This window comes from Histomonas meleagridis (genome assembly GCF_020186115.1).
Source record: "Histomonas meleagridis strain 2922-C6/04-10x chromosome Unknown contig_72, whole genome shotgun sequence".
Classification (NCBI taxonomy): domain Eukaryota; phylum Parabasalia; order Tritrichomonadida; family Dientamoebidae; genus Histomonas; species Histomonas meleagridis.
In genome coordinates this window covers 172,592-197,696 of record NW_027150914.1, presented here as the reverse complement: position 1 = coordinate 197,696, position 25,105 = coordinate 172,592, and the positions used below count along the sequence as shown (strand labels likewise).

Sequence of the window (25,105 nt, the reverse complement as noted above, 5' to 3'; positions counted from 1 at the left end):
GGTTTGTTGCCATATTTGTGGGCTATCGTTGCCATATCACAGTACATGTACTGAGGATGATCGGCTTCATTCAAATATAGACCGATAGCTCGCAAGTATGGCAACAAACTTAGTCAAAACGATTAGATGTTTGTTTTTAAAAAGTAGCACTTTTGTATTCCTGAAGGAATTGTGATATGAAAAATGATCGTTGTTATATTGACAAGAGATTTTGAAACCGGCAATTAACCAAAATTGGATACAACAGAAAATTAATTTATGACGACGGTTTATTTCTCACAAAATTGTTTCAATAAATTTTTTCCACTCGATCGAAGCTAACCAAACGAAAACAGCAGGATTTTATTTTATAGGTGATAAGTCAATCGGGAAGACTACACTTTGTCACATACATTTTGATCAACCAAGAGTAACCCGCGATTTGAGTTCAGTTCCCGAAACCATTTTTCTTGGTAATAACATGGCGGAAAATGTATCGCTCGATAACAATGTTGTATCGATTTTTATAGGAGAAATTTGTGGTTGCGACAATTGCCGAAAATATGCTTATCATATATATGAATCTAAATCAAATACAGTTCGCTTCATTTGTTTTAGTGTTGTTGACCAAACTTCTTTTGCAAATGTAGAAAATATTTGGTTTCCTGAACTTATAGAGGAGGATAATAATCCAATAATTATCCTTGTTGGTACCAAAACAGATCTTCGCAAAGATGAACATACCCTTAATGAACTTGCAGGAAATGGACAGAAGCCAATTACTCAAGAACAAGGAAGGGCTTTAGCGGAAAAAATTGGCGCAATTGATTATATGGAATGCACAGCCACAAATCCCGACACCATTGATAGCATATTCAACAAAGGCTACGAAATTCTTACCAACCTAATGTTTAATAGTACTAATGTTAGTGATACTAAACCACAAAAAGAAATTTGTGTGATTCAATAAATCTTCGATTGAACAAATTTTATACATGAAAATATTTTTAAAGTTTAAAAAAATTCATGTGAAAATAAATAAATAAGAGAACCAATACAACAATATCTGCCCATTTAAAATTGTATCATTATTTTTTCTTTTTTTTAATGATATTTAATGAGTAAAAAATTTTGTTTACAAAAATTACATAATGAATTTTTTTACTTGGCAAAACAATAGCATTTTAAAATGTCTTTTTGATTTATCAAAAAGATTTTAACATTCATCATGAATTTGTTACCTATTCACCAAAAACTCTATTATTAAGTAATTTATTTTCAATGATTCATCATTAACATAAAATTTGACATGCTTTTTCTATTCTGTATATCCATATATGTGAAAGCGAGCAGCATTTCCACAAACAATCAACATATAATATACTATCGACACAATTAGATCACATTTTATGTTTATCCAAATTGGTGATCAATCACATTTTTATGTTTATCCAAATTGGTGATCATTCACATTTTATGTTTATCCAAATTGGTGATCATTCACATTTTATGTTTATCCAAATTGGTGATCATTCACATTTTATGTTTATCCAAATGGTGATCAATCACATTTAATGTTTATCCAAATTGGTGATCATTCACATTTTATGTTTATCCAAATTGGTGATCATTCACATTTTATGTTTATCCAAATGGTGATCAATCACATTTTATGTTTATCCAAATTGGTGATCATTCACATTTTATGTTTATCCAAATTGGTGATCATTCACATTTTATGTTTATCCAAATTGGTGATCATTCACATTTTATGTTTATCCAAATTGGTGATCATTCACATTTTATGTTTATCCAAATTGGTGATCATTCACATTTTATGTTTATCTTCCATATAAAACATCGATCACAAGTGAGTTCAATTTCCGTTTCATTCTACGTTTATTTACAAAACAAAAATTTCTAATTCTATGCGAACGTATGTAATATTTTTGGCAAACTATTTTTCCTTGGCGCCACATATCCCTTTGGCATCAGCAATTGCACAACGTTTTGTCTTGACTGTGTACTTCTTGTGCTTCTTTTTTTTGGGTTTTGTATGACAACTCTTCTTTGCATATTTTCCGATCGAACTTTCCCAAGTGTCCCATCCTTTAAGCATAACTTCGGTACTGCCAACTTTGGTATTTCATTGTTTCCAATTCCTTCATCTTCAAATGGTGAAAATATTCCGTCATGTGAAACTTGACTTTGTTTCTTCGAAAGCTGTGAGATAATTGAAAGTGGAATTGGTTCAGTGCAACATTCACTACTACCAGGAGATTCGGGTGGATGCTCCTGGGCTGCATATTCTGATTGATCACCAAGTCGGATCCAGGGGTGCTCCAAAACTTGCGCCATCGTAAAACGGTTTTGGGGGTTAACCTGCAGCATCATTTTGATGAGGTTTGAGCACTGCTCTGAGACGTAACGAGGGATAGTATATGAACCTTTAAGGATCTGATGGATCATAATCGATGTGTTTGATATGTTCCATGGATTATTTCCAGTAACCATTGTATATAAAATGACACCAAGACTCCACACATCTGCGAGTCGGCCATCATATGAAACTTTACAAAGACACTCAGGACTACAATAACATGGTGAACCACAAAAGGTTTGCATATTGATTTCTTTGGCTATATAGCCGCATAAACCAAAGTCACTCACTTTAACCCGTGGAAAGACATCGATAAGGATGTTCTCTGGTTTGAGATCTCTGTGTGCAACTCCATATGCATGACAACATGCAATGGCAGATGCAAATTGTCGGAATATAAGAGCTGCATCAGGTTCAGAAAATTTTCCGTGGGTGACCATATATTGATAAAGTTCGCCGCCAGGACAAAGATCCATAATTAAATAAAAATTGTGGTCGTCCCAGAAAAAATCATGTAATGTAACTATGTTTTCATGACGAATGAATGCCATTGCATTAATCTCACGCTGGAATCTGTCTAGATCACTTTTCTCTGTAATTCTATCTCTTGAAAATATCTTGCAAGCATATTGTTTCTGATTTAAGACGTTTAGAACTTTGCAAACGACCGAAAACGAGCCCTTTCCCAATATTTCTTGCATTTGGTATTGCCGAATGGCTTTCGGGATGGAATCGTTGGACATATACAGTTTGGGATTTTAAGATTTAACGTTTTTTTCGGCTCAAAGTTTGAATTGGTGAATGGCTCAATAAAGTTTGTTGTAATGTAAACCACAGAAAAAAAGAAGGTTTTCAAAGAAAAGGAGGCGTTGGTATTCAATTGTGGATGATTGAAAACAATAAAACAGCCGTGTTAAAACTCAGTCAAATCATGAAATTGTGAATATTCATATAATATTTTGTGTATGAAGAGGAAATCATTTACCTTCTCAATAACATCAAAAAGTGATATACGATGGAGCATGTTTCAAATGAGTTAAAGTTGGGTATAGATTAAAAATTGCTTATAATTTAGTGGAAAATTAAAGTATTTATAGATACGTTCAAATAACAATTCGACCACTAATTAATATATATAAAAAAATCTAAAAAATTTAAGGCTTGACATGATTTTAATGATGTATCAAATGAACTTTTACCAATAATTTTTGCCACACGATTTAACGGTTATTCCATTATCATTCAAATTGAATGGAATGATCGCATTTTAAGTTCTCAAAAAGCATAAATTGAATATGGTCAGAAACAGCGTTGTTGGTGGTTAAAGAACGTTCTGCGCTTACAAACAAAAAAATGCTTATATTATGCATTGAACATATTCACATTATTATCTAATCAAATATGATCATTTTTATATTGCTATTCTCACTAATAATCAGTTACCAATGATTCATAAAAATGATTTTGCAGATTTTGAAATGTTTACATCCTAAACGCTCTCATGACACTTTTGCGGACATACTATATGAAATAATGGCGCTCAAGTCACTCCTTGATGATAAGTTCACAGATCTTCCTGATCGCTCCGCAGAAATAGTACACCAATTTAATAAGCGCGTAACATCATCGTGTTTGAGCTTCCATGGGAATATTTTTGGGATTGGTTATTATACTGGGAAAATACTTGTTTGTGATTCCAGATCTTTTGACAACAAGAGGTATTTTAAGGTACACTCTAAGGAGGTAACTTCTCTCTCATTTTCCAGAGATACACAATTTATTGCATCTGGTGATAAAAATGGAGATTTTATCGTACATTCTATCATCACAAAAACGATCGTATATCAATACAAGTTTGATCACCCAATAACATATATTCAATACAGTCCTAAAGCATTACCCTTAATATTAATTCTTCTTGATAATAATTCTTTATATTTATATGACCAGCAAAATTCAAGTTTGGTACAAGTTCCAGGGGACTTTACATCTGCAACATGGACAAACAAATCAGTTCTTTTCTTCTCTTCAACATTATACCTAAACATCAAAGTATTCAATCCAAAAGGTTTCAATGAAATTCAATCGTTCGAACCCACCGATGAAAAGTGCCGTACGATAACCTCTATCGGTCTGTCACACAACGATAAGTTTCTTATTATTCTAGATAAATCTGGAACAGGTCGACTTTTAAACACAGAGACTGGTATAATTTGTTTTACGTTTTCAGACAGAGTTAATAACATAAAATATTCGACAGCAGCATTTGATCGAAATGATGAACATGTTTTACTTGCATCAAGAATATATACACCACAGTCATTTGTTGCTTATAACGTTTTTACGGGAATTATAACAAACGTTTTTCATGGATTAAATCAGCCTATATTTCATTTAATGTTCCATCCTTTGCAACCTGTCGTTTTCGCAAGATGTAAAGATTCGATTTACAAATGGGCAACTTCAATTCGCTTTAGAATGATGGAAAGTGTTCCCGAAGATAAGTTAATGCGGTTTAATGAAGTTTATTATGAAAGAGAAGACGAATTCGATGAAATTTCTGATGATGAAAACGATAATGAAAGTGAAGAAGTCATACTGACACCTGATGATTTGCTGGTAAACGAAGAAAATTATGACTTTTCAGATGATTATTTGTATCCAGATCAAATTAAAGTGCTGCCTTTTGAAGAGTAATTCTCAAACAATTGTTTTAAATAAATATTTTTATTAGAGAAACTTGAAATGTTTTTGGTTAACTACTTTCTAAAAAAAATACATTTGATAATGAGTCGATTTTTACCATATTTCTTGATGTCTTTAATTGGCTTCATATTGCGAATAAGCAAATCAAAGTTATTAAGAGAAATTTATTGTTTTTGTGAAGGCTCATGAATAAAATTTCATATAGGATAGTTTTTAATATGATAATATGAAATTGATAGCCAAGATGATTTATTTTGGTCGTTTGATTTTACGCCCGTTATAAACCTGGCTTTTTGATAGCCGATTTTTCTTGTTTGACTACTTTCTCTGAAAAAATTATACTGAAAAAGTCAGTATTTTTGAATGTATTGTTCAAAAATTGACTTTGAATTTTTTCACTTTGAAAGCACGTTGGGGCGGTTGTTGTCAGGTCATTTAGCAGCATGCTGCTCCATGTAAAGATAATTGAGGCAAAAGATCTTCCTGTTGTAGACGCAGTTACGACATGTGATGGATACTGTGCTCTAAGGATGGGGGATCAAAAGGGAAAAACAAGAACTATCGAAAATTCATTAACTCCAAAATGGAGAAATGATTTCCATTTCTATATCAATAATTTCGAAACAGATCTTCTGATCATAGATTTGTTCGATCATGACAAAGTTGGCAGGGATGATAAAATTGGATATCTACAAATTGCACCCAAATTTTTGACACCTGGTCAAGTGTTAGAACAGTGGTATGATCTCTGCAAGACAATGGTTACATCCAAAGTTCCAAAGATTCACATTATTACACATCTTGCAGAAGAAGTTGATCAACCTTTTGTTCCTAGACTATTTAATGTATACCTGTCATACGTTCGTGTCATTGAAGCAACTCTTGACCAAAAGCCATCCTCTAAACTTTTTTGTACTCTTTCAGCCGGCAACAAAGGCACCCAAAAAACGTCATCTGTTAAGCCTTCAAACAAAGTGGTTTGGGAAGAAGAGTTTTGTTTTGTTACAAACACATTAAACTCAGAATTATCACTTACATTAAATGGAGTTAGTGATTCTCCACAAACTCTTATAAAGTTAAAAGATATTCAATTTAACCAAGTTACCAAAACATGGTTTGATCTTGTAACATCCAAAGGTAGTAAAGTTGGCAAAATACGTCTTGCAATTCATTTCACAACACCACAAACAGTACCATTCACTGGTGAACAATATGATCCACTTCCACCTGCACCATGTCTTCAGGCATACATTCGTGTTATTTCTGGCCGTGGTCTGAAGGGACTTGACATTTCAGGTACGTCTGACCCATATTGTGTTATTTATGATCGTTCAAACGAAAGCAACAAGCAAAAAACTCGAGTTAAGCCACATTGCAATGATCCACGATGGGATCAATTATTTGTATTTGACATCCAAAACATAGGTGAATCACAATTTGTATTTGATGTTTATGATCATGATGCATTAGGAAAAGATGATTTAATAGGAAAGGCAAGTTTAATCGCAACATCTATGGGATATGGACAAGTTATGGATGGTTGGATTCCAATTAAGAAAGATGGGAAAGAAACGGGTTCAATTCGTGTTATTTATCATATCACATATCCAGGAGCAATTCCATTTACACATTCACCATTTTCTATGTTTAACTTATTTGCGCAAGTTGTTGAAGGTGCTGATATTGAAAAAATGGATACATTCGGAAAGTCAGATCCTTTTTGTAAATTAAAATTAAATCATAGTCATCGTTGGCAAAAGACATCTGTTATTGAAAACACATTTTGGCCATTTTGGAATGAACGAATGACTTTCATTGGCTTTGATTTAGCAAAGGAGAAACTTCAAATTGAATTACTTGATAAAGATGTTGCAACAGAGAAATTAATTGGGACAACAGAACTTAACTTACAACCATTAGTTGATGGATTACCAAAAGAATATTGGATCGATATGACGCCAGCTAAAGGATTAGATTATGCAGGAAAAGTTCATATTTTCCTTCAAGCACTTCCATTTGGACAACAACCATTTACAGGAATGACATTTAATCCACTTCATCCATCTAAATATTATATGTATAAGAGGAAGCCAAAGAATCAAAAAGCAGGTTCACAAAAGCCACAAGAACAATTAAAGCCATTTGATAAAGGTTATACACTTTATGTTGGTATAATGAATGCTGTTGATTTACCACCAATGGATACAAATGGTTATTGTGATGCATATTGTATTTTATCAATCAAAGGACAAAAAGGTGAAAAAAGAACAACAGTTGTAGAAAGTGATTTATATCCATTTTGGAATGAATTCTTTGCATTAAATGTTTTGAGTTTATCATCAGATATTTTATCAATTGTTGTTAAAGATCATGATATTGGATCACGAGATGATAAAATTGGATTTGTTGAAGTTCCAATTAGAACTTTAATTCCAGGTCAATCAAGAGAATTCGAATTTTGTATTGTCGGTTCTTCAAGTCAAATGAACGGTAAATTAAATGTTATGTTACATCTTGCAAGAAAACAAGATCAACCATTTGTCGAAAGTTTATATACTTATCCAGTTTTACATGTTCGTGTTAAAGATGGTAAAAGTGTTGGTGAAGAATCATACTTTAGATTACAATTTGAAAATGATTCTGCATTTCAAGCGACTTGTGTTAGATCTGAAAACAAATGGAATGAAGAATTCCATTTCCCAATGACTCAACAAGGACTTAAATTTAAAGTATCATTGTTTTCACTTAAGAAGAATGAAAAAGAAGTTTCATCAATTTTAATTCCAACTGATTTCCCAGTTGGTTCTAATGTTGAGAAATGTATTGATTTACCAAAGACTAAATCTAAAATTAATATGACATTTAATATAATGGAATTTGGAAAGCAACCATTCCCAGGTTTACCACGTTTACAACCAATTGAACAAGTAAGTGATAAAGTAACATTAAATATTAGAATTATTGAAGCTACTGATATACCAGCCATGGATACAAATGGTAAAAGTGATCCATATTGTAAAATTAAGTTCTTAAATCGTCCGAAACAAAAACCACTTAAAACTAGGACTATTAAGAAGACATTAAATCCTGTTTGGTATCAAGATTTCCATTTAGAAATTAAAAGTATTCGTACAGATACTATAAAAATATCTTTAATTGATCATGATGATATTGGTAAAGATGATAAAATTGGTTATTTAGATTTACCTGTTGCAACTTTACAACCTGGAATTGTAACAGAGCAATGGTTTAATTTCCATCCGTATAAAGGTGTTAAAAAAGGAGGACTTGTACATTTAATGATTCATCTTGCTGATGCAGGTCAAGTAGCATTTCAACAAAATCCATTTGTTCCTTATGTCTTAAATCTCTTTGTATCAGATGCTAAAGATTTACCAGCTATGGATATTGGTTCAGCAAGTGATCCATATTGTTTAATTAGTACTAATGATGATGAAGTCCCAATTAAGACTAAAACAAAGGATAATACATTATCTCCAACTTGGGAAGAAATGTATTCAATGCTTATTACATCATATCAAAAAGATTATTTAAAGATTTTAATGCGTGATCATGATAAATTAAAAGATGATGATATGGGTACACTTTTAGTTCCATTAACAGAATTTAAAGTTGGTTATATTTATGATAAATGGTTTAATATTACACCTTCTAAAGGTGTTAAGAAAGGAGGACAAATTCATTTGAAAGTTCATGTAGCACCTTATGGAGCACCTCCTTGGAAAGGTATTGAAGTACCACCTCCACCATTACCACCAGGCGATAAACTAGAAATTCAAGTACATTTAATTCGTGCAACTAATATCCCATCAGTAGATGCTAATGGTAAAGCAGATCCATATTGTAAAGTCTCATTTGTAGGAAGAGAAAAGAATTTCGTATTAAGTCGTAGAATTGATAATACACTTAATCCTAAGTGGGATGAAAAACTTAGAATGAATGTAATTAGTTATGGATCAGATGTATTACGTGTAGAACTTTATGATTATGATAAAGCTGGTAAAGATGATCGAATTTCATTCATAGATATTCCATTAGCTTCAATTACACCAGGTATTACACAATATGGTAATTTTGATTTAACTCCATTACATGGTCATAGTACAGGAGGTACTCTTGAAATGAAATATCAAATTACTGCACCTGGTCAAGTACCTTATACTGATCAACCATTTATGCCTTATCAATTAAATGTTCGTCTTGTTGAAGTTAAAGATGCTACATGTAAAGATAAGAATGTTGATTCAATGTTCTCAATGAAACTTAAGAATGATACAAATTCACAAAATAGTTCAATTAAAGATAAAACTCTTAATGCTAAGTTTAATCAAGATTTCCATTTCTTAGTTACTGATCCTAAAGAAGATGTTTTAGTATTTGAACATAAGAATGCTTATAATAATAAGCTTTCAGTTATTGGTACTGGAGAATTCCCATTAAAATCACTTCAATATGGACAAACAATTTCTCAAGTTATTACTTTATCTAACAAAGGAAGTTTAATATTCTATGCACAATTAAATGCACCAAACTTAATGCCATTCTCTGATATTGGTTTACCACCACCTGTTAATGATCAAATGACATTATATGTTAAATTATTGGATGCTAAAGGTTTACCAGGAATGGATAATAGTGGAATGTGTGATCCATATTGTAAAATTAAGCTTAAGAAGAGAAAGAATGAAAAGAAGACTGAGATTAAATATAAGACTTTAACTCCAAATTGGAATCAAGAATTCGAATTTATAATTAAGAGTTATTCTACTGATGTATTTGTTTTGAACTTATATGATCATGATAAATTTGGTAAAGATGATAAAATTGGTAAACTTGAATTACCTATTAAGAGTTTACCTTCTGGAACACCAGAAGATAAATATTATCCACTTAAGATGAATATTAGAGGTTCACAAGCTATGGTTCATTTAGTTGTACATTTGGCTGCACCTAATACACCTAAATTTGTTGATAATCCATTTAAGCCATATGTAATGAATGTTTGTATTGCTGAAGCTATGGATATTCCTAAGACAGATGTCAGCAAAACAGATCCATATTGCTTATTTAATTTATCTAATGATATTACTCCAGTTAAAACTAATGTCTTAGATAATACTTTAACACCACAATGGTTTGCTAATTATAAGTTATTAATTACTGATATGAGAGATTCATTTAAATTATTAATGAAAGATGAAGGTAGTGTTAAAGATGTAACATTTGCTTCATTAGAATTACCTTTATCTAATTTTCAATTTGGTTATGTATATGATGAATGGTATGATTTAGTACCAGAGAAATCGTATAAGAATGGAGGTAAGATTCGATTAATTGTTCATATTGATGATCAAGCAGTTCAACCATTTACTGGAGTTCCTATACCTAAACCTGCACCACCTCCATGTCAATCAATGGAATTATATGTTAAAGTATTAGAAGCTAAAGATATTCCTGCATTAGATGCTACTGGTAGTGATGCTTATTGTATTATGGAATTTATTGGTAAGAAAGATACAATACAAAAGACTCGTATTATTGATAATACAATTAATCCAAGATGGAATCAAGACTTTCGATTTAAAGTTTTAAGTTTGAATTCTGATGAATTTAAGATTACAATAATGGATAAAGATAAAATGTCGAAAGATGATCCAATATCTTCTACTAATATATTATTACGAACTATTGAACCTGGTATAGTAAATGACCGTTGGATTGATATGCAACCATTTAAAGGTCATAAAGGTGGAAGATTACATATATTATATCATTTAGCTAATACTGGTGATGTTCCATATGTACAAAATCCGTTTATACCATTTGAAGCACATTTCAGATTATCACATATTACATCTATTTCAAAACAAGGAGAATATTATTGTGAAATTTCTCATGAATATGATAACAAACCAATTACATCAAATGTAGGTGAATCAGGTGTATTTAACTTCGAATCTAAATTCGTATTAGTTGATCCAAGATTAGATAAAATTAAAATAGTATTAAATGAACATTATAAGAATGAAAAAGTTATAATGGCTAAACAAGTATCAACAGGTTATGTTTCATTATGTGAATTCCAACCAGGTCAACCATTAGAAAAAGAAATTGATTTAACAGGAGAAATCAATGCTAAAGTTAAAGTATTAGTTAATATATTACCAATTAATACTAAGTTTACATTTAATTTACCAACAGTTGTACCATTTGTTAATTCAACACAAAGATATGCACACTTTTACATTAAAGAAGCACGTAATTTACCAATTGAAGATGTTAATAAGAAGAAATATACTGATGCTTATTGTAAAGTATTCCCACTTAATACAATGAAGTCTGGAATCAAAGGAAAGAAAATTAATAAGAATAAGAGATATCTCGGAATGACACGTGTTATTCCTAATGCATCTAATCCAATATTTAATCAAGTATTCCATATCCCAGTTCAAAGCATTAATACAGATATCTTTGAAATTGATATTTATGATCATGATAAAGTTACAAAAGATGATAAACTTTCTACTTTCTATTATAAAGCTACTGAAATGGGCTTCGGTGTAGTTAAAGATGAATGGAAGAGTGTTAAAGGAGGAGGAGAATTACATATTATTTCACAAATTACTGATTTTAATCAACCAGCATTTTTGAGTCAACAATTTAAAGTACATTATGTATCTGTAAATGCACATGATGCTTATGATATTGCTGATAAACTCCTTCCAAAGGTATCATTCAAATGTTTCCTTAAAGGAGATATTGCTAAATCTTCTTCAAGGAAATTAGATTCAACAGATACACCTAAAATTGAACTTGTTAATAGATTTACTCTTAATAATGAAAGAGAAGATATTTTAGTTACACAAATTTATTGTAATGAAGTAGGTAATAAATTATATTCTCAATGTGAAGTACCACTTTCACAATTTGAACCAGATTTTGTTTATGATGATTACTTTGATTTAATAAGAAAAGATGGTACTACTAAAGGAAAAATGCATTTGAAGATTCATATTGATACAGTTGGTAAGAAGTCATTCAATGCACCATTAAAGATTAAATATTTACCACCTGAACCTCAACTTATGTTTAATGTTCATTTAATTGATGCTAAAGTATTAGATCCTCAAGTTAATTCATCTTATGTTAGTTCATTATTTAAGATGGAATTCATTGGACATCATCAAAAGACAAAACAAAAGTCAAGAGTTATCAATGGTGATAATCATCCATATTTCAATCAATACTTTAAGTTTAAGCCTCGAAGTCTTAATACAGATACATTTGCTTTAAGGTTATATGAATTAAATATAACTAAAAAGAGTAAATATAATTCCGAATGTTTAATCCCATTAAAGTCATTAGAATTTGGTAAAGTTTATTCTAAATGGGTCGACTTATATCATTATAAACCTGGTCATGCAGATAAAAGAGGCGAAGTTCAAATTAGATATCAATTAACAGCAGCAAATGAAACACCATTTATTGAGAAATTATTCAAACCATTAATGTTACATTTCCATTTATCAAGTATGGTAGATCCTAAAGAAACAGAAAACGATATGTTCTTCCATGTACAACTTAAGAAAGATATTTATGGTGTTTCTACAATTAATCAACCAATACAAATTTGGGAAGAGAACTTCCCGATTTTCCTTACAGATACTTCAAAGGATAAACTTTTATTAACTGCTTATGAAATCCCTCGTCCATTAAAAGAAAAGAAAGAGCCTAAGAAAGTATTCGATACAATTATTCCAATCGATAAAATGCAATTTGGTCAAATCACTGATTTATCTAATGATAAAGTTAAATGTTTCGGTCAAATATTAAATATGGGTCAAGAAGCATTTATTGATTATCAATTTGGACAACCACCACCACCACAAGTATTTGAGAAATTAATGTTACATTTGCATTTAATCGAAGCTGTTAATTTACCAGTCTGTGATGTAAATCGTTCATCTGATCCATATTGTGAAATTAAACTTAGACATCGTAAGAACACTAAACTTTATTCACCAGTAATACGTAAAACATTAAATCCACAATGGAATTATGTTTCACATATCCCAATTCAATGTCTTGATGATGATGTTGCTAAGATCACAATTCGAGATTATGATGTTGTTACAAAAGATGAAAAAATTGGTGAAATTATAATACCAACCAAATCATTATCTAATGGACAAATCGAAGATAAATGGTATAATCTTAAACAAGGTAAAGTTCATATTAGATCTCATATAACAGGACCAGGAATGGTACCATTTGTACCACATCCATTACAATTATATCAATTACATCTTAAGATTAATGAAGCTATTTTAGAGAAACGTGCATCAGATGTAGTGTCTAAATATGATCCATTAGTTCATGCTAAATTAAATGGTATTACATTAACATCTGTTAAAACACGATATTTATCAGATACTTCAGCACCACAATGGTATGAAACATTTACTGTTTTATTAAATGATCCACAATTAGATTTATTAACATTAGAACTTAGAGATTATGCACCACCTACAACACGACTTATATCAGAGAAAAGCTTTAAACTTAGTGAATTCCAAATTGGTAAAACTTATTCTGATTGGTATACAATGGATAATAACAAAGATAAAATTAATATTCGTTTACAAGTAGTACCATATGGAACAGAACCATTCTTAGACTTTAGAGAAGAAGTTATCCAAATGATGAATCCTAATTTAACATTATACATTAAAGTTATCGAAGGAATTAATATTGCAAGTAAAGATTCAGGTGGTAATGCATCAGATGCATATTGTACAATCGAAACATTATCAGGTAAGAAATTCAAGACACGAACAATTGATAACTCAAAGAATCCTAAATGGAATCAATACTTTAATATCGAAATCAATGGATATGCAACAGATTCAGTTAAAATATCTGTTTATGATCATGACACAGCTTCTAAAGATGATTTAATTGGTTATATCGAATTACCAATTAATATTTTAGCATGTGGTGTACCAGAAGATAAAACTTATATATTAACTCCTGCTAAAGGATTCTCTAAAGCAGGTCAAATTCATCTTATTACACATTTGGCAGCGCCAGGAAAGATGTCATTTGTTAATGATCCATTTGTTCCTCTTATGCTTAATGTTAGAGCAATTACACAACAACCAATTAAAGAACTTGACGAGCCTTATATAATGATGCAAGTTAAAGGAGACATAATTCCACAATGTTCTTCAATTAGAAATCAAATAGCTGATGACTTCCACTTCTTAATGGCACCAATCGAAAACAAATTACAATTATGTTTAATGAATCATTCAATGAAAAAGAAAGATACAAAAGTTACAGAGCCGATTTTAATCGACTTAAATGGAATGGAATTTAATAATGTTTATGATAATGATGTTAGTTTTGGTGTTTATGGTTCTGTTAAATTACAATATCAAATTACTACTGTTGGAGCTCAAGCATTTAATGCTATACCATTAATGCCTACAGAAGCACCAGAAATGCAAGTTCATTTACATATACTTGAAGGATCAAGAATTATAATGGAGAACAATAGAATGTCATATTGCATTGTAAAACTCAGAAAACAAAAGAATTCAAAGAAATTCATGACAAGAATTGCCTCAAACGGTCAATTTAACGATATGATGTCGTTGAACGTTATCAGTTTGAATACCGATGAAGTGAAGATCCAATTAATGGAACATGTACCTGATAAAGAAGATAAGAATGTTGCTAAAGCAATGATACCATTAATTAACATCAAATTCGGAGCCGTTTCTGATGAAAGATATCAATTCTCAGGTAACAAGGGTGAAATTCACATTATTTCGCATTTGACATTCCCAATGCAGAAACCGTTTGTGCCACAACCGTTCGAACCGTTAAGTTTACAAGTTATCGTTGTGGAGGCCGTTAACTGTCCACGTGTAGATAAATTATCAAAGAATGATACATATTGCAGAATACAACTTGAAAATGATATAAGGTATCAAACTACAAGAACTAAGGGAGATACACAATCACCTCAATGGTTCGAAAGTTTCAATCTTTACTTAACAGATCAATCAAAGGATGTCCTTGTGTTGAGACTTGCAGACAAGAATCCTAAATTCGATAAAGTTTTCGCTGAACTCAAGCTCCCACTAAAGGACCTCCAAATCGGAAGACCATTAATCGGATGGTACAGAACAACGCCACTCTCTGGATTCAAGAAGGGCGGCGTTTTGAACGTAGCAATCCTTATCCAAACATATGGCACGCCACCAGTCAATCCAGACAGCTTAACATATGATTCTATCCCAGAAGAACTTCTTAAGTAAAGAATAAATTCATTGTAATTTTTCCTATTAAGTTTAACTTGATGTCATATATATGCATAAAAAGTATCAAATATCTTATGATTTTATGTATTTTTTTTTATGCGAATCCTTATTTTATTCTTGTGGAGTTCCAACAAGATTTTGTAAAAATAGACTAAAATCATTGTAATCTGTTAACGTCTATTTTTAAAATTAAATTAATTTTTTTTAAATTTTTTTTATTATAACGTCCATTCGATTAATATACTGTGCATAATGAAGGTTCTTCTTCTTTCATATCATAATTTTTCTTCAGTTGCATTAAATATTTCCTTGCAATTGCGTCGAACATAGTGTCAACTTTTTCCCCAGTCAATGCACTTGTTTCGAAGTATTCATGTTCAATGTTAAGAGCTTTTGCCAAATTTTTTCCTTCATTGATTGAAATTGTTCTTTTCTCCTTAAGATCGCATTGATTACCGCATAAGAAAACTATTGCGTTTTTATCCATTTCAATTATTTCTTGATAACATTTTTTGATATCATTAAATGAACCTCGATCACAAACAGAGAAAATTATAACATAAGCATTTACGCCATTAATTTGCATATTTTTAAAGTTCGGATAAGTATTTTGTGAAGATGTATCACAAACTTCAAAATCGAATAAATATGAATCAACTTTCATTTTCTTTCGATAATATGTCGGTGCAATTGTCGCTAATGTTTTAGCATTAAACTCACCAGAGATGAAACGTTCGATTAATGCCGTTTTACCTACGCAATGATATCCAACAAATAAAATCCTCATATGAAATTTATCATTTGGAGGGTCTAGCATAGGTGTAAACCCATGGAAAATTGTATGGTCCATTTCCGATTTCAAAAATTCTGGGTCAATAATGCCTCGCTTGAGAAGGGAATGAATTCTTTGTTGGATAAATGGTTTCGAAAGTATATCATAAATCGTTGGTCGTTGGGTTGGATCTACCGAAAGCATTTTTTTAACAAGATCATATATTTCTGGGCTATATCGATCTGGTGGAATTGGAACATATTTGCCTTCATTGATTCGATCAAAAATTCTTGGGGACTCCGATGGAAACACAGATTGTAATGTGCACATTTCATAAAGAATGCAACCAAGTGACCATATATCGGTCTTAAAACTATAGCTCCCTTTGCTGACAATTTCTGGTGACATATAATTAATAGTGCCGGCAAATGTTTGACATAATTGATTTGTATTTTCAAGAATTTGAACGATCCCAAAATCTCCTAACTTAATAGTATTATCCTTAGTTAAAAAAATGTTCTTGGGTTTTAGGTCACGATGAATAATTTTTCTGTCATGAAGATATTTAATTGCAAGTGCTATTTGGACAAAATAATCCAAAATGCTATCTTCTGACATTATCTTTTTTGATTCCTTGAAGCTTTTTATTTTTTCAGCTAAATCCCCTCCATCTGCATACTCCATTACAATCCAAATTGTAGTTAATCCAATGTTATCTTTTTTTTCAAAACAATCAATATACTTAATAATAAATGGGTGATTTAAAATTCTTAGGATATTGGGTTCTTTCTTGAGCATGTTTAGAAGCTCTGGTGATGCGTCAATTTTTTTAATTGCGCAAATAGTACCTTTATGCTTTGCAAGATAGACGGTGCCATTACCCCCATTTCCTAATGTTTTGGTAATTTCGTAATTCTCCATTAATGGATAAATAAATATGCCAAAATTTTACTCACTTTATATTTTGCCAAATACCCGATTTTTGAATTTATTTTGATCGATGGTTATTTTGATTATTTTAACATTTTCAACCAATATTAATCGTTCCTTATGGTCATTTATAACTTTTTGAACATATATTTGATCGTTTTATTTTTCATTAATATGTTGCACCAGATCAATGGGGCAAGTTATTAAATTCACTTCTATCATAAAAATTAAATCATGATTTGATGTTTAGCTTAGATATGAAATTTTAGCTTTAAGCTTCTTTGGAATGAAGACAGGTTTGTCGATTGGTTTACCAATAACAACGCCAACAAGTAAGCGGCCTGATTCAATGCCAAGAACTTTTTCCATTGCTCTCATGTCAGCGCCTTTGAGACAGCCAAGAACCATTGATTGCAAGCCAAATTCGCGAGCAGCTATCATTATTGACATTTCAACAATACCTTCATGAACTGGTGTATGCATAGGAGAGGATCGCTCATTCTTCAAAAGACAAATTAGACATCCTGCATCACCTGTAACAGGATTTTTAATCTTCATTGAATCAACCCTCTTCATAAAACTATCGCGACCCTCTTTACCAATTGTGTCCAATGTTATTTTGGAAATTTCGTCTATTTTTTTTCTATCAGTAACAGCAAGAAGATCAATATCTTGTGAATCAAATCCTGTTGGTGAAAGAATTGCTGCATTACAAATTGCTTTCAATTCAGCTTCCGGAATTATGTAGTCTGGTTGGTACTGACGTATTGTTCGTCGTGTGATCAAAGCATTCAACGCCATCGGAATGAATAAAATGCCCATTCAATTTTTGATAAGTTTATGCTACAAGCGCAGGTAAAAAAGTGCTAACTTTACAAATGTTACGCTTTTTTGAATTGAAATTTATTGGGTTGTAAACTTGTTGTATTCAGGAAAAGGCCTTTTCTCCTCCGAAAAAGTGGAAAATCAGAATTTTACATGAGTTATGAATTTACGATAAATCTCACTTCACCTGATCAAATACAACATTTTATGTTGTTTTAACTTATTTTATTTTCATTTTAAGAAGTATCTTCTGAACATTGTCTGTTATTTTTGAGTTATATAAAAAAATATTTTGTTTTACAAAAATTTTATTAAATTTAACTAATTTTTGGTCATTTTATTTATAATTTGCTTTTCTTAACAGAAGAGCTTTTTGAAAAAAAAAAAAACATTTAATGTAATAAAATAAAAACTCTGTTTTTTTGTTTGATGGTTTTTTCTCTTATTTCCAAATTGTACATATAGCCAGATGATGCAACAATTATCATTTCTGTATCACTTATAAAAGCGGAATCAATCATATCCGCTTTTTCTATTTTTAGCTTTGCCACTGCACGCGGAGGATCTTGTTGTGAACCATTTCGTACATCTGCTTCAAATAAATGAACAGTTCCACTTTCGCTAACAACAACAAGTGAACGATTATCGGGTGAAAAACACATTGACATGACTTTGGATGGCATAGATCCTCTACGAAAAACACTTAATTGTGTTCCACAAATTGTATCAAATATACGAATCAAAGTCCCTTTCTCACTTACCGTGGATATAAGAGAACCATCTGGTGAAAATTTCATGGAAAATATTGGATGTTCATGTGCTTTGAAAATTATTGGCGTTGAATTATTTGTAAGCTCCGAAATGTAAACAGTGCATGGATCAGAGCCACAGATGGCAACGGTGTAATTGTCACCTTGAGTAACAATGTCGCCAGCTCCATTGGGATTATTGTAAGTCGATTGATCAAGAACAACAATTCGATTTTCAATGTCATATATTAAGACAGAACTATGCTGTATTGTCAAAAGATAACGTGATGTAAGATATAGTGAAAGAATTTCTTCATTGAAATTTAGCGCTTTTATTTGGGTATTTTCCCCAAATTGATTATTGCAAATATAGACCTTTTGATCAAGGCCACCAGAAATTTGAGTTGTAGAAAAGGCAACTGTAGTCCCATCTGAAAGTGGCGAAACATTTGTTATTTTGTAATTAACAAAATCTTTTAGATACCTCCTTTGAAGAGGCTGCGTGGAATATATGTTAAATGAGTGCTTTAATGAAATTGCAATGCTTGCTGCATTTTCAGATAACCTTAAAGATGTTATATCGCAGATCAATTGAAAATGCCACTTTTATATTTGCAAAACTTTATTTTATTAACAGCTGTTGAAAAATGGCTTTTGACATTGTAACTGTTTATCTTCGCACTCCATGATGGAGTTTGCTTCATTATTGCAATAATAAAACTCATAAAGTTTTTTTTTAAATGATTTGTCATTTTTTATTGCCTCCAATTTAATAAGTAAACAATTTCTTATTATCAATTTTTCGTAACTAGCACAGGAATAAGATGTATATCCTTCTTACTGAAACAAAAAAGATTTCAATTGCTTTAAATGATAATCCCATTTTTCACAATAATTTTACAATTTAAAATTTCTTTACTGATAACACAAACGATGTCTTTTTTAAAAAAAATCAAAAATTTCATTTGGTTTTTAGTGATTATTGACTTAAAACCCGAAGAATCCTTTTATTTTATCCCAAATTTTTCCTAAAATATTGACAGCCTTTCTCCACCAGCTTGCGTTTTTAGCTTTTTCTTCAGCTTCTTTCATTAGCTGATTCGAACATTTTTGAATTTGACCAGCCAAATAATCATTTAACTGATTCTTTATATTTTCGCTTGGAATGGAATTAATTTTTTCTTTAATATTATTGCATTCGCGTTTAAATTCATTGCTAAATCCATTGACAATTTCTGAAGCATCTGCTGAATCACTGTTACAAATTATTGAAGTACATTGTCGTTTTATTTGTTCCATTTCTTCATCAATTTCAATTTTATTCTTTTTAATTATATTGTATTCATTTATGGAAATTATGTTTTTAATTGTATCTTGTGCTTCATTTAGTTTTCTTTTAAGATAATCCTTGAAATAACTATTAACTGATGCCTTACTTTCGTTAGGAATTGAAACTTTATTAATCTTTCTGTTCCATCTTCTTATGATATAATCTTTAAATTTATTATCAGTTGTTTCAAAGTTAAATGTTTCAATTGAACCTGTAAACTTATTATTAAACTTTATACAAGTTATATCAACGCAATTTTTATCATTTCTACATGATGATGTAAGTTCATAATATATATGATCAACCAAATATTTGGCTTTGTTTTGGAGATTATTAACAATATTTTTAATGTTTTGTTGGACAGTTGTTTGCTTTAAATTCTCAATTGCTTCCATTTCATTTTTATTCTTTGAAATTATTTCATTATTTAAATATTTCATAAGTTCTTTGTTCTCTTTTCCATCAGGAAATGCTTTATTGATTTCTTGATAACATTCTTTCTCTATGTTTTCAAATGAATTCTTAGGAATAATATCATTCGGATCTGTTGCTGAACTTGATTTAACTTTTTGCTTTAATTCATTTATTCGATTGGACATTGTTTTAGCCAAAGTTTGTTTGAGAAGTTGTTTTTGCATTTCGACTCTTTTAGCTTCTTGAATACATTCTTTGAAATTATTTAATGATTTCATTAGATATGTACTAATGTTTGCTTCGACTTGGCCAATAATTTCTTGATTAGTGTTATCTGTGTACATTCGTAAAAGTGACCTCTTGCATTCATTTTCAATTTGTCTAAAATCACTATGAATATTTATTTCTGCTACTTCAAGATTTCCATTTTCCAACTTACTTCTTAAGTTACTTGTTTTCGAATTAATAAAATTTAGCGCATAATTACTAAATTCTCTGATTTGTGATTGTTTGTTGTTTTCAACTATTGCTTTAACTTGAAGAAAAAAATCATTTCGAATTTGTGACTTAATTTTCATAATATGTTCTTTAACTTTTGTTTTGATATCTTCTTCAAGTTTTAATGGTTCAAATATTGCAATTAAATCATCTACAATATCAGCATTTCTTTGTTGAACATCTTTACATATTTCATTACTCTCTCTTAAGAATTGATTTTTAATAAATGTAAATGCTTCGTTTTGAACTATGTTCAAGATGTGATCTTCATATGTTGACTTATTGTTTCGAATATTAGTATAGATGACAGGTTTTGCATTATTTATATATGTAGCTATTTTATCTTTAATGAATGTGTATTGTTTAGCTTTAATTTTTTTAATAAGTCGACCGAATTTCTTATATTCAGTTGAAATTTCTCTTTGGATTCTTGACTTAAACTCATCATATACTTCTTTCTCTGATTTCGTAGACTCGGGTAATTTCTCATCAAGTTCTTGGAGAGCTTCATTAATGATTTTATCTTTATCTAATATTGGAGTTGCAAATATTTGATCATTTTTAAGTTTTTCTTTGAATTCTGCAACAATTTTCTTGATTTCCTCATTTTTTCCAGAAATAATTTTATCAACAGTTCTCTTGGAAAGTTTCCATGCAGAACTCTTTTTTGTTTCTTTCAATGCTTCATATGCAACTTCACTAAGTTTTTGTTCTTCAGTTCTCGCTGCTAAAACCTTGAACATTTCAAATATTCCTTCAGCTTCAAGTAACATACTTTGACGAGAAGTGTCAATATGATATATAAGTCGTTGTGCAAATATACAAAATGCATTGTTAAACCTTTCATTCTGTTCTAAAATGTCATGATCTGTGTCAAATATAGGAAGTGGAATAAATTCATCAAATTTAAATGATCCGAATTGGAAGTCATCGAATTTCTCTTGCATTGTTTCTGTAATTTGTTTTTGTTTTTCCACAAAATTTTCGGGAAAATAATTGGTGACATTTGGAACAAGTCCTAACAAATGTGCACTTTCCACACCAACACCTTGGCGAATAATATTAATAATTTCAAACATTGTTTCCATCGAATCAACTTCGGGTGCTGTAACTCCTGCTTTAATAGTTGATATAACGACGTTTGATATTGATGCATATGGTGCAATGAGTTGACTCAAGAGATAAACAGCTGATTCAGGTCTACCTGCTTTAAAACCATTACATCCTTCGGTATCAACAAAAAATATTTGTGTGTCATCTTCTGGAATAATCTCAACTCCAAATCTTTGCCGGATTTTGTTGTATGAATATGGGCCATACACAAAAGCACCATAAGTTGTTTCTCGCATTCCGTCACCAATATCAATTTGTACTTCCCCATCACCTGTGAGCATTTTGATTGCTGACGATTTCCCTGTTTGATATGATCCGAAAAATGTAACAAAAATCGTGGGCTTGCCTTTTGCTTCCATTATTGCTTCATGGAATAAAGCGAAGTCAGGTCGATATTCAATGGTGTATTTCCCTCTTTCATCCTTGAGAGCACCTGTACATAAATGTTGCCTTTTTGGGTGATCCCTTTTTAATTGAAACGGTGTGTCATTGTAAGACTGCATGCTTAAATCGAAATAAAAATAAATGCCATATTGGCAACAAATTATTTTGTCGTAAATTAGAATTATTACTGAAATAAAATAATTTTCTTGAGAAATTAATGATTTTTATTATAGATTACCAATTTACATGGAGATTGTGCCTTGTAATATAAAATTTTATATTTTGTTGCTATGCGTCTTATCTTTGTTTTCCAGTACTGGCTTCCCCTGGCATTTTTTTTCGATATCATTATCCTGGCATTTTTTTCCTGTCGAAGTGAGAAATTGAATATATTACAATCGTGTTTTCGGTTTTTTCCAATTGCTCCACTGCAGTTCATTTGTTAATGTGCATCAGAGCTATGAAACGATTAATTTGATCATGTGAAACTTCTAAATAAAGAGTTGATGATGAATCTTAAATGCATGCAAAAGTCTATTAATTTTGAGATATTATCATTCAAAAATGAAAAATTAATTGGAGAAAAAAATAAGTATTGAAATTTAATTCAAGACCTTAGGATCAGTTTATTTTTATTTTATTAAGATTATGTACGTGTGATAACTAATTAGTGAGAAATTATAAGCAATTATGGAATATGATAAAGTTTATGAATGTGGATCCACAACATATGATATAAGCACAATGTGAAATTACCACAATTTTGAAATGAGAATTTTTTAATTGAGGTAACTATATTTGGCATTTTAATGTTTCATATTAAAATTCAAATAACATTGAACATAATTAAAATGTACTCTTATCAATGAGCATAATTGGGTTTGTAATAACTAATAATTTGGATCCAAATTAATAATTTGTCAAATTTTTTAAAAAATGGTACCATCCCTCGCCGATTAAATTAGGGGTACTCCAAATTGGTAAAAAACTACAAAATTAGGTTTTTTAAATACATCAATTATGAACCACAAAGATCAATCACCATTTTCAGCAGCATTTTTAATATTTCAAATCAATTGATTAAAACTAATGAAAGTGCTAGTAATAATTATTGTAATTACTGATGCGTTGTTACTTGTTTTTATTAAAATAAACAAAATTAATCAAACTGTAAATGTTGTCGTCTTAACAAAAAAAAGCATTGCATAAATGATTTGCTCAAAAATATGTTTATTTCTTAGGAGCATAGATTGCTTGGAGTTTCTTCATGCACTTCTTGAGGTGGCTCATGCGGCCAGTTCCTTGTGTGCGCTTTGCATGTGCTTTCTTGGCCCAATTGTAATGACGCATTGATGCTTCTGGATATCCGCACTTAGCGCACCTTCCCTTCTGAATGTGATATGAACGGCTTCCGCAACGACGGCATATTGTGTGTGATTTGTTATGACGTTTACCGAATGATGGAGTGCCAGCACCCATTATATAAAAGGAAAGACCATAACCGCCTAATGTTCTGATTTCAATGAAAAAAGGTGTGTCAAAAAAAAATTCTCAAAAATCATATGTCACATTGAACTAAACGACAACCGTTAGTACCGATAACATATGTTATCGTTTTTGTTGTTTTTGGTTTCCTAAAAAAAATTTGGAACAACAAGGTTATTATTGTTATACATCGTCTTTGATGTTTTGGTGACTGTACTTTTTGGTTGTAATTTGATTTTTACGAATGTGATCGCAATTTCCCTTGGGATAAATTTTTATGAAAAAATGAAAATTTTCCTTCTCATAATTTATGAAAAACAGTATTAAGAATCCTGAAATACTACACTTCTATTTTTAATAAATTTAAATCATTATTTTGTTGGATTGTAAGTTATTAACTAACTTTAATTCAAACAAATAAATATCTTGATCGATTTCAATGCATTCATGTTCAACAAGTAATTTAATTACATCTATACATCGACAATTTTTAGATGCCCATATTAGTGCTGTTTGAAACAGTATAAATAATTTCCAAATAATGTTTTCAAGCATAATTTTATTAAAATAAATAATAAATCAAACAAATAAATATTTTTAGCATTAACATCAATTCCTTTATAAGCAAGAAGTAATTTAACAAATTCTATATCTCCATTTTCAACTGAATACATAAGTGATGTTCTAAACAATTTGAATATTTTCCAATTATTAGAATGAAATCCAAAATTATTACAATAAATATTAAACAAAATGAATAAATATCTTTAGCATTAACATCAATTCCTTTATGTTCAAGAAGTAATTTAACCATTTCTATATAACCATTTGATGCTGCATCATTAAAGCTGTTTGAAATTTTTAAAATAATTTCCAAATATAATTATGAAATATAAAGTACATAAAACATATTTTAAGTAAAAGACACAAATATTTTGAGTATTGATATCAATTTCTTCTTGTTTAAGAAGTAAGTTAAATATTTCTATTTTACCAAATTCAGCTGCCCAAATTAGTACTGTATTAAATGTTTTGATTAAACCCCAAATATTAATTTGATATATGAAAAAATTATTAAAGTAAATATTAAATTGAATAAATAAATGTCTTTGGCATTAATATCATTTCCTTTTTGTTCAAGAATTAGTTTAACAATATCTATATGACCTTTTACAGATGCATACATAAGTG

General features: G+C 30.4%; 7 protein-coding genes across 7 annotated transcripts; 2 read left to right on the top strand and 5 right to left on the bottom strand.

Moving 5' to 3' along the window:
- Positions 1-460: 460 nt before the first annotated feature.
- GO595_008826 (rho-related GTP-binding protein RhoG-like) lies at positions 461-949 on the top strand (the record flags this gene model as incomplete). The annotated part of the gene is made up of 1 exon (XM_067922443.1): positions 461-949. One exon carries the CDS (start codon positions 461-463, stop codon positions 947-949), a length of 489 nt encoding a protein of 162 aa, XP_067771065.1.
- Positions 950-1,905: 956 nt separating this feature from the next.
- Positions 1,906-3,102, bottom strand: GO595_008825 (CAMK family protein kinase; the record flags this gene model as incomplete). The annotated part of the gene is made up of 1 exon (XM_067922442.1): positions 1,906-3,102. The coding sequence occupies one exon, from the start codon at positions 3,100-3,102 to the stop codon at positions 1,906-1,908; it is 1,197 nt and encodes a 398-aa protein (XP_067771064.1).
- Positions 3,103-5,508: 2,406 nt separating this feature from the next.
- Positions 5,509-15,411, top strand: GO595_008824 (C2 domain containing protein; the record flags this gene model as incomplete). Its single annotated transcript, XM_067922441.1, has 2 exons — positions 5,509-8,188; positions 8,306-15,411. 2 exons carry the CDS (start codon positions 5,509-5,511, stop codon positions 15,409-15,411), a joined length of 9,786 nt encoding a protein of 3,261 aa, XP_067771063.1.
- A 238-nt stretch (positions 15,412-15,649) lies between these two features.
- On the bottom strand, positions 15,650-16,594 carry GO595_008823 (Rab family GTPase; the record flags this gene model as incomplete). Its single annotated transcript, XM_067922440.1, has 1 exon — positions 15,650-16,594. The coding sequence occupies one exon, from the start codon at positions 16,592-16,594 to the stop codon at positions 15,650-15,652; it is 945 nt and encodes a 314-aa protein (XP_067771062.1).
- A 768-nt stretch (positions 16,595-17,362) lies between these two features.
- On the bottom strand, positions 17,363-17,917 carry GO595_008822 (nitroreductase family protein; the record flags this gene model as incomplete). The annotated part of the gene is made up of 1 exon (XM_067922439.1): positions 17,363-17,917. The coding sequence occupies one exon, from the start codon at positions 17,915-17,917 to the stop codon at positions 17,363-17,365; it is 555 nt and encodes a 184-aa protein (XP_067771061.1).
- A 416-nt stretch (positions 17,918-18,333) lies between these two features.
- GO595_008821 (WD40-repeat containing protein) lies at positions 18,334-22,548 on the bottom strand (the record flags this gene model as incomplete). The annotated part of the gene is made up of 2 exons (XM_067922438.1): positions 18,334-19,215; positions 20,383-22,548. The coding sequence occupies 2 exons, from the start codon at positions 22,546-22,548 to the stop codon at positions 18,334-18,336; spliced, it is 3,048 nt and encodes a 1,015-aa protein (XP_067771060.1).
- Positions 22,549-23,659: 1,111 nt separating this feature from the next.
- On the bottom strand, positions 23,660-23,908 carry GO595_008820 (60S ribosomal protein L37-B; the record flags this gene model as incomplete). Its single annotated transcript, XM_067922437.1, has 1 exon — positions 23,660-23,908. One exon carries the CDS (start codon positions 23,906-23,908, stop codon positions 23,660-23,662), a length of 249 nt encoding a protein of 82 aa, XP_067771059.1.
- Between the last annotated feature and the right edge of the window lie 1,197 nt (positions 23,909-25,105).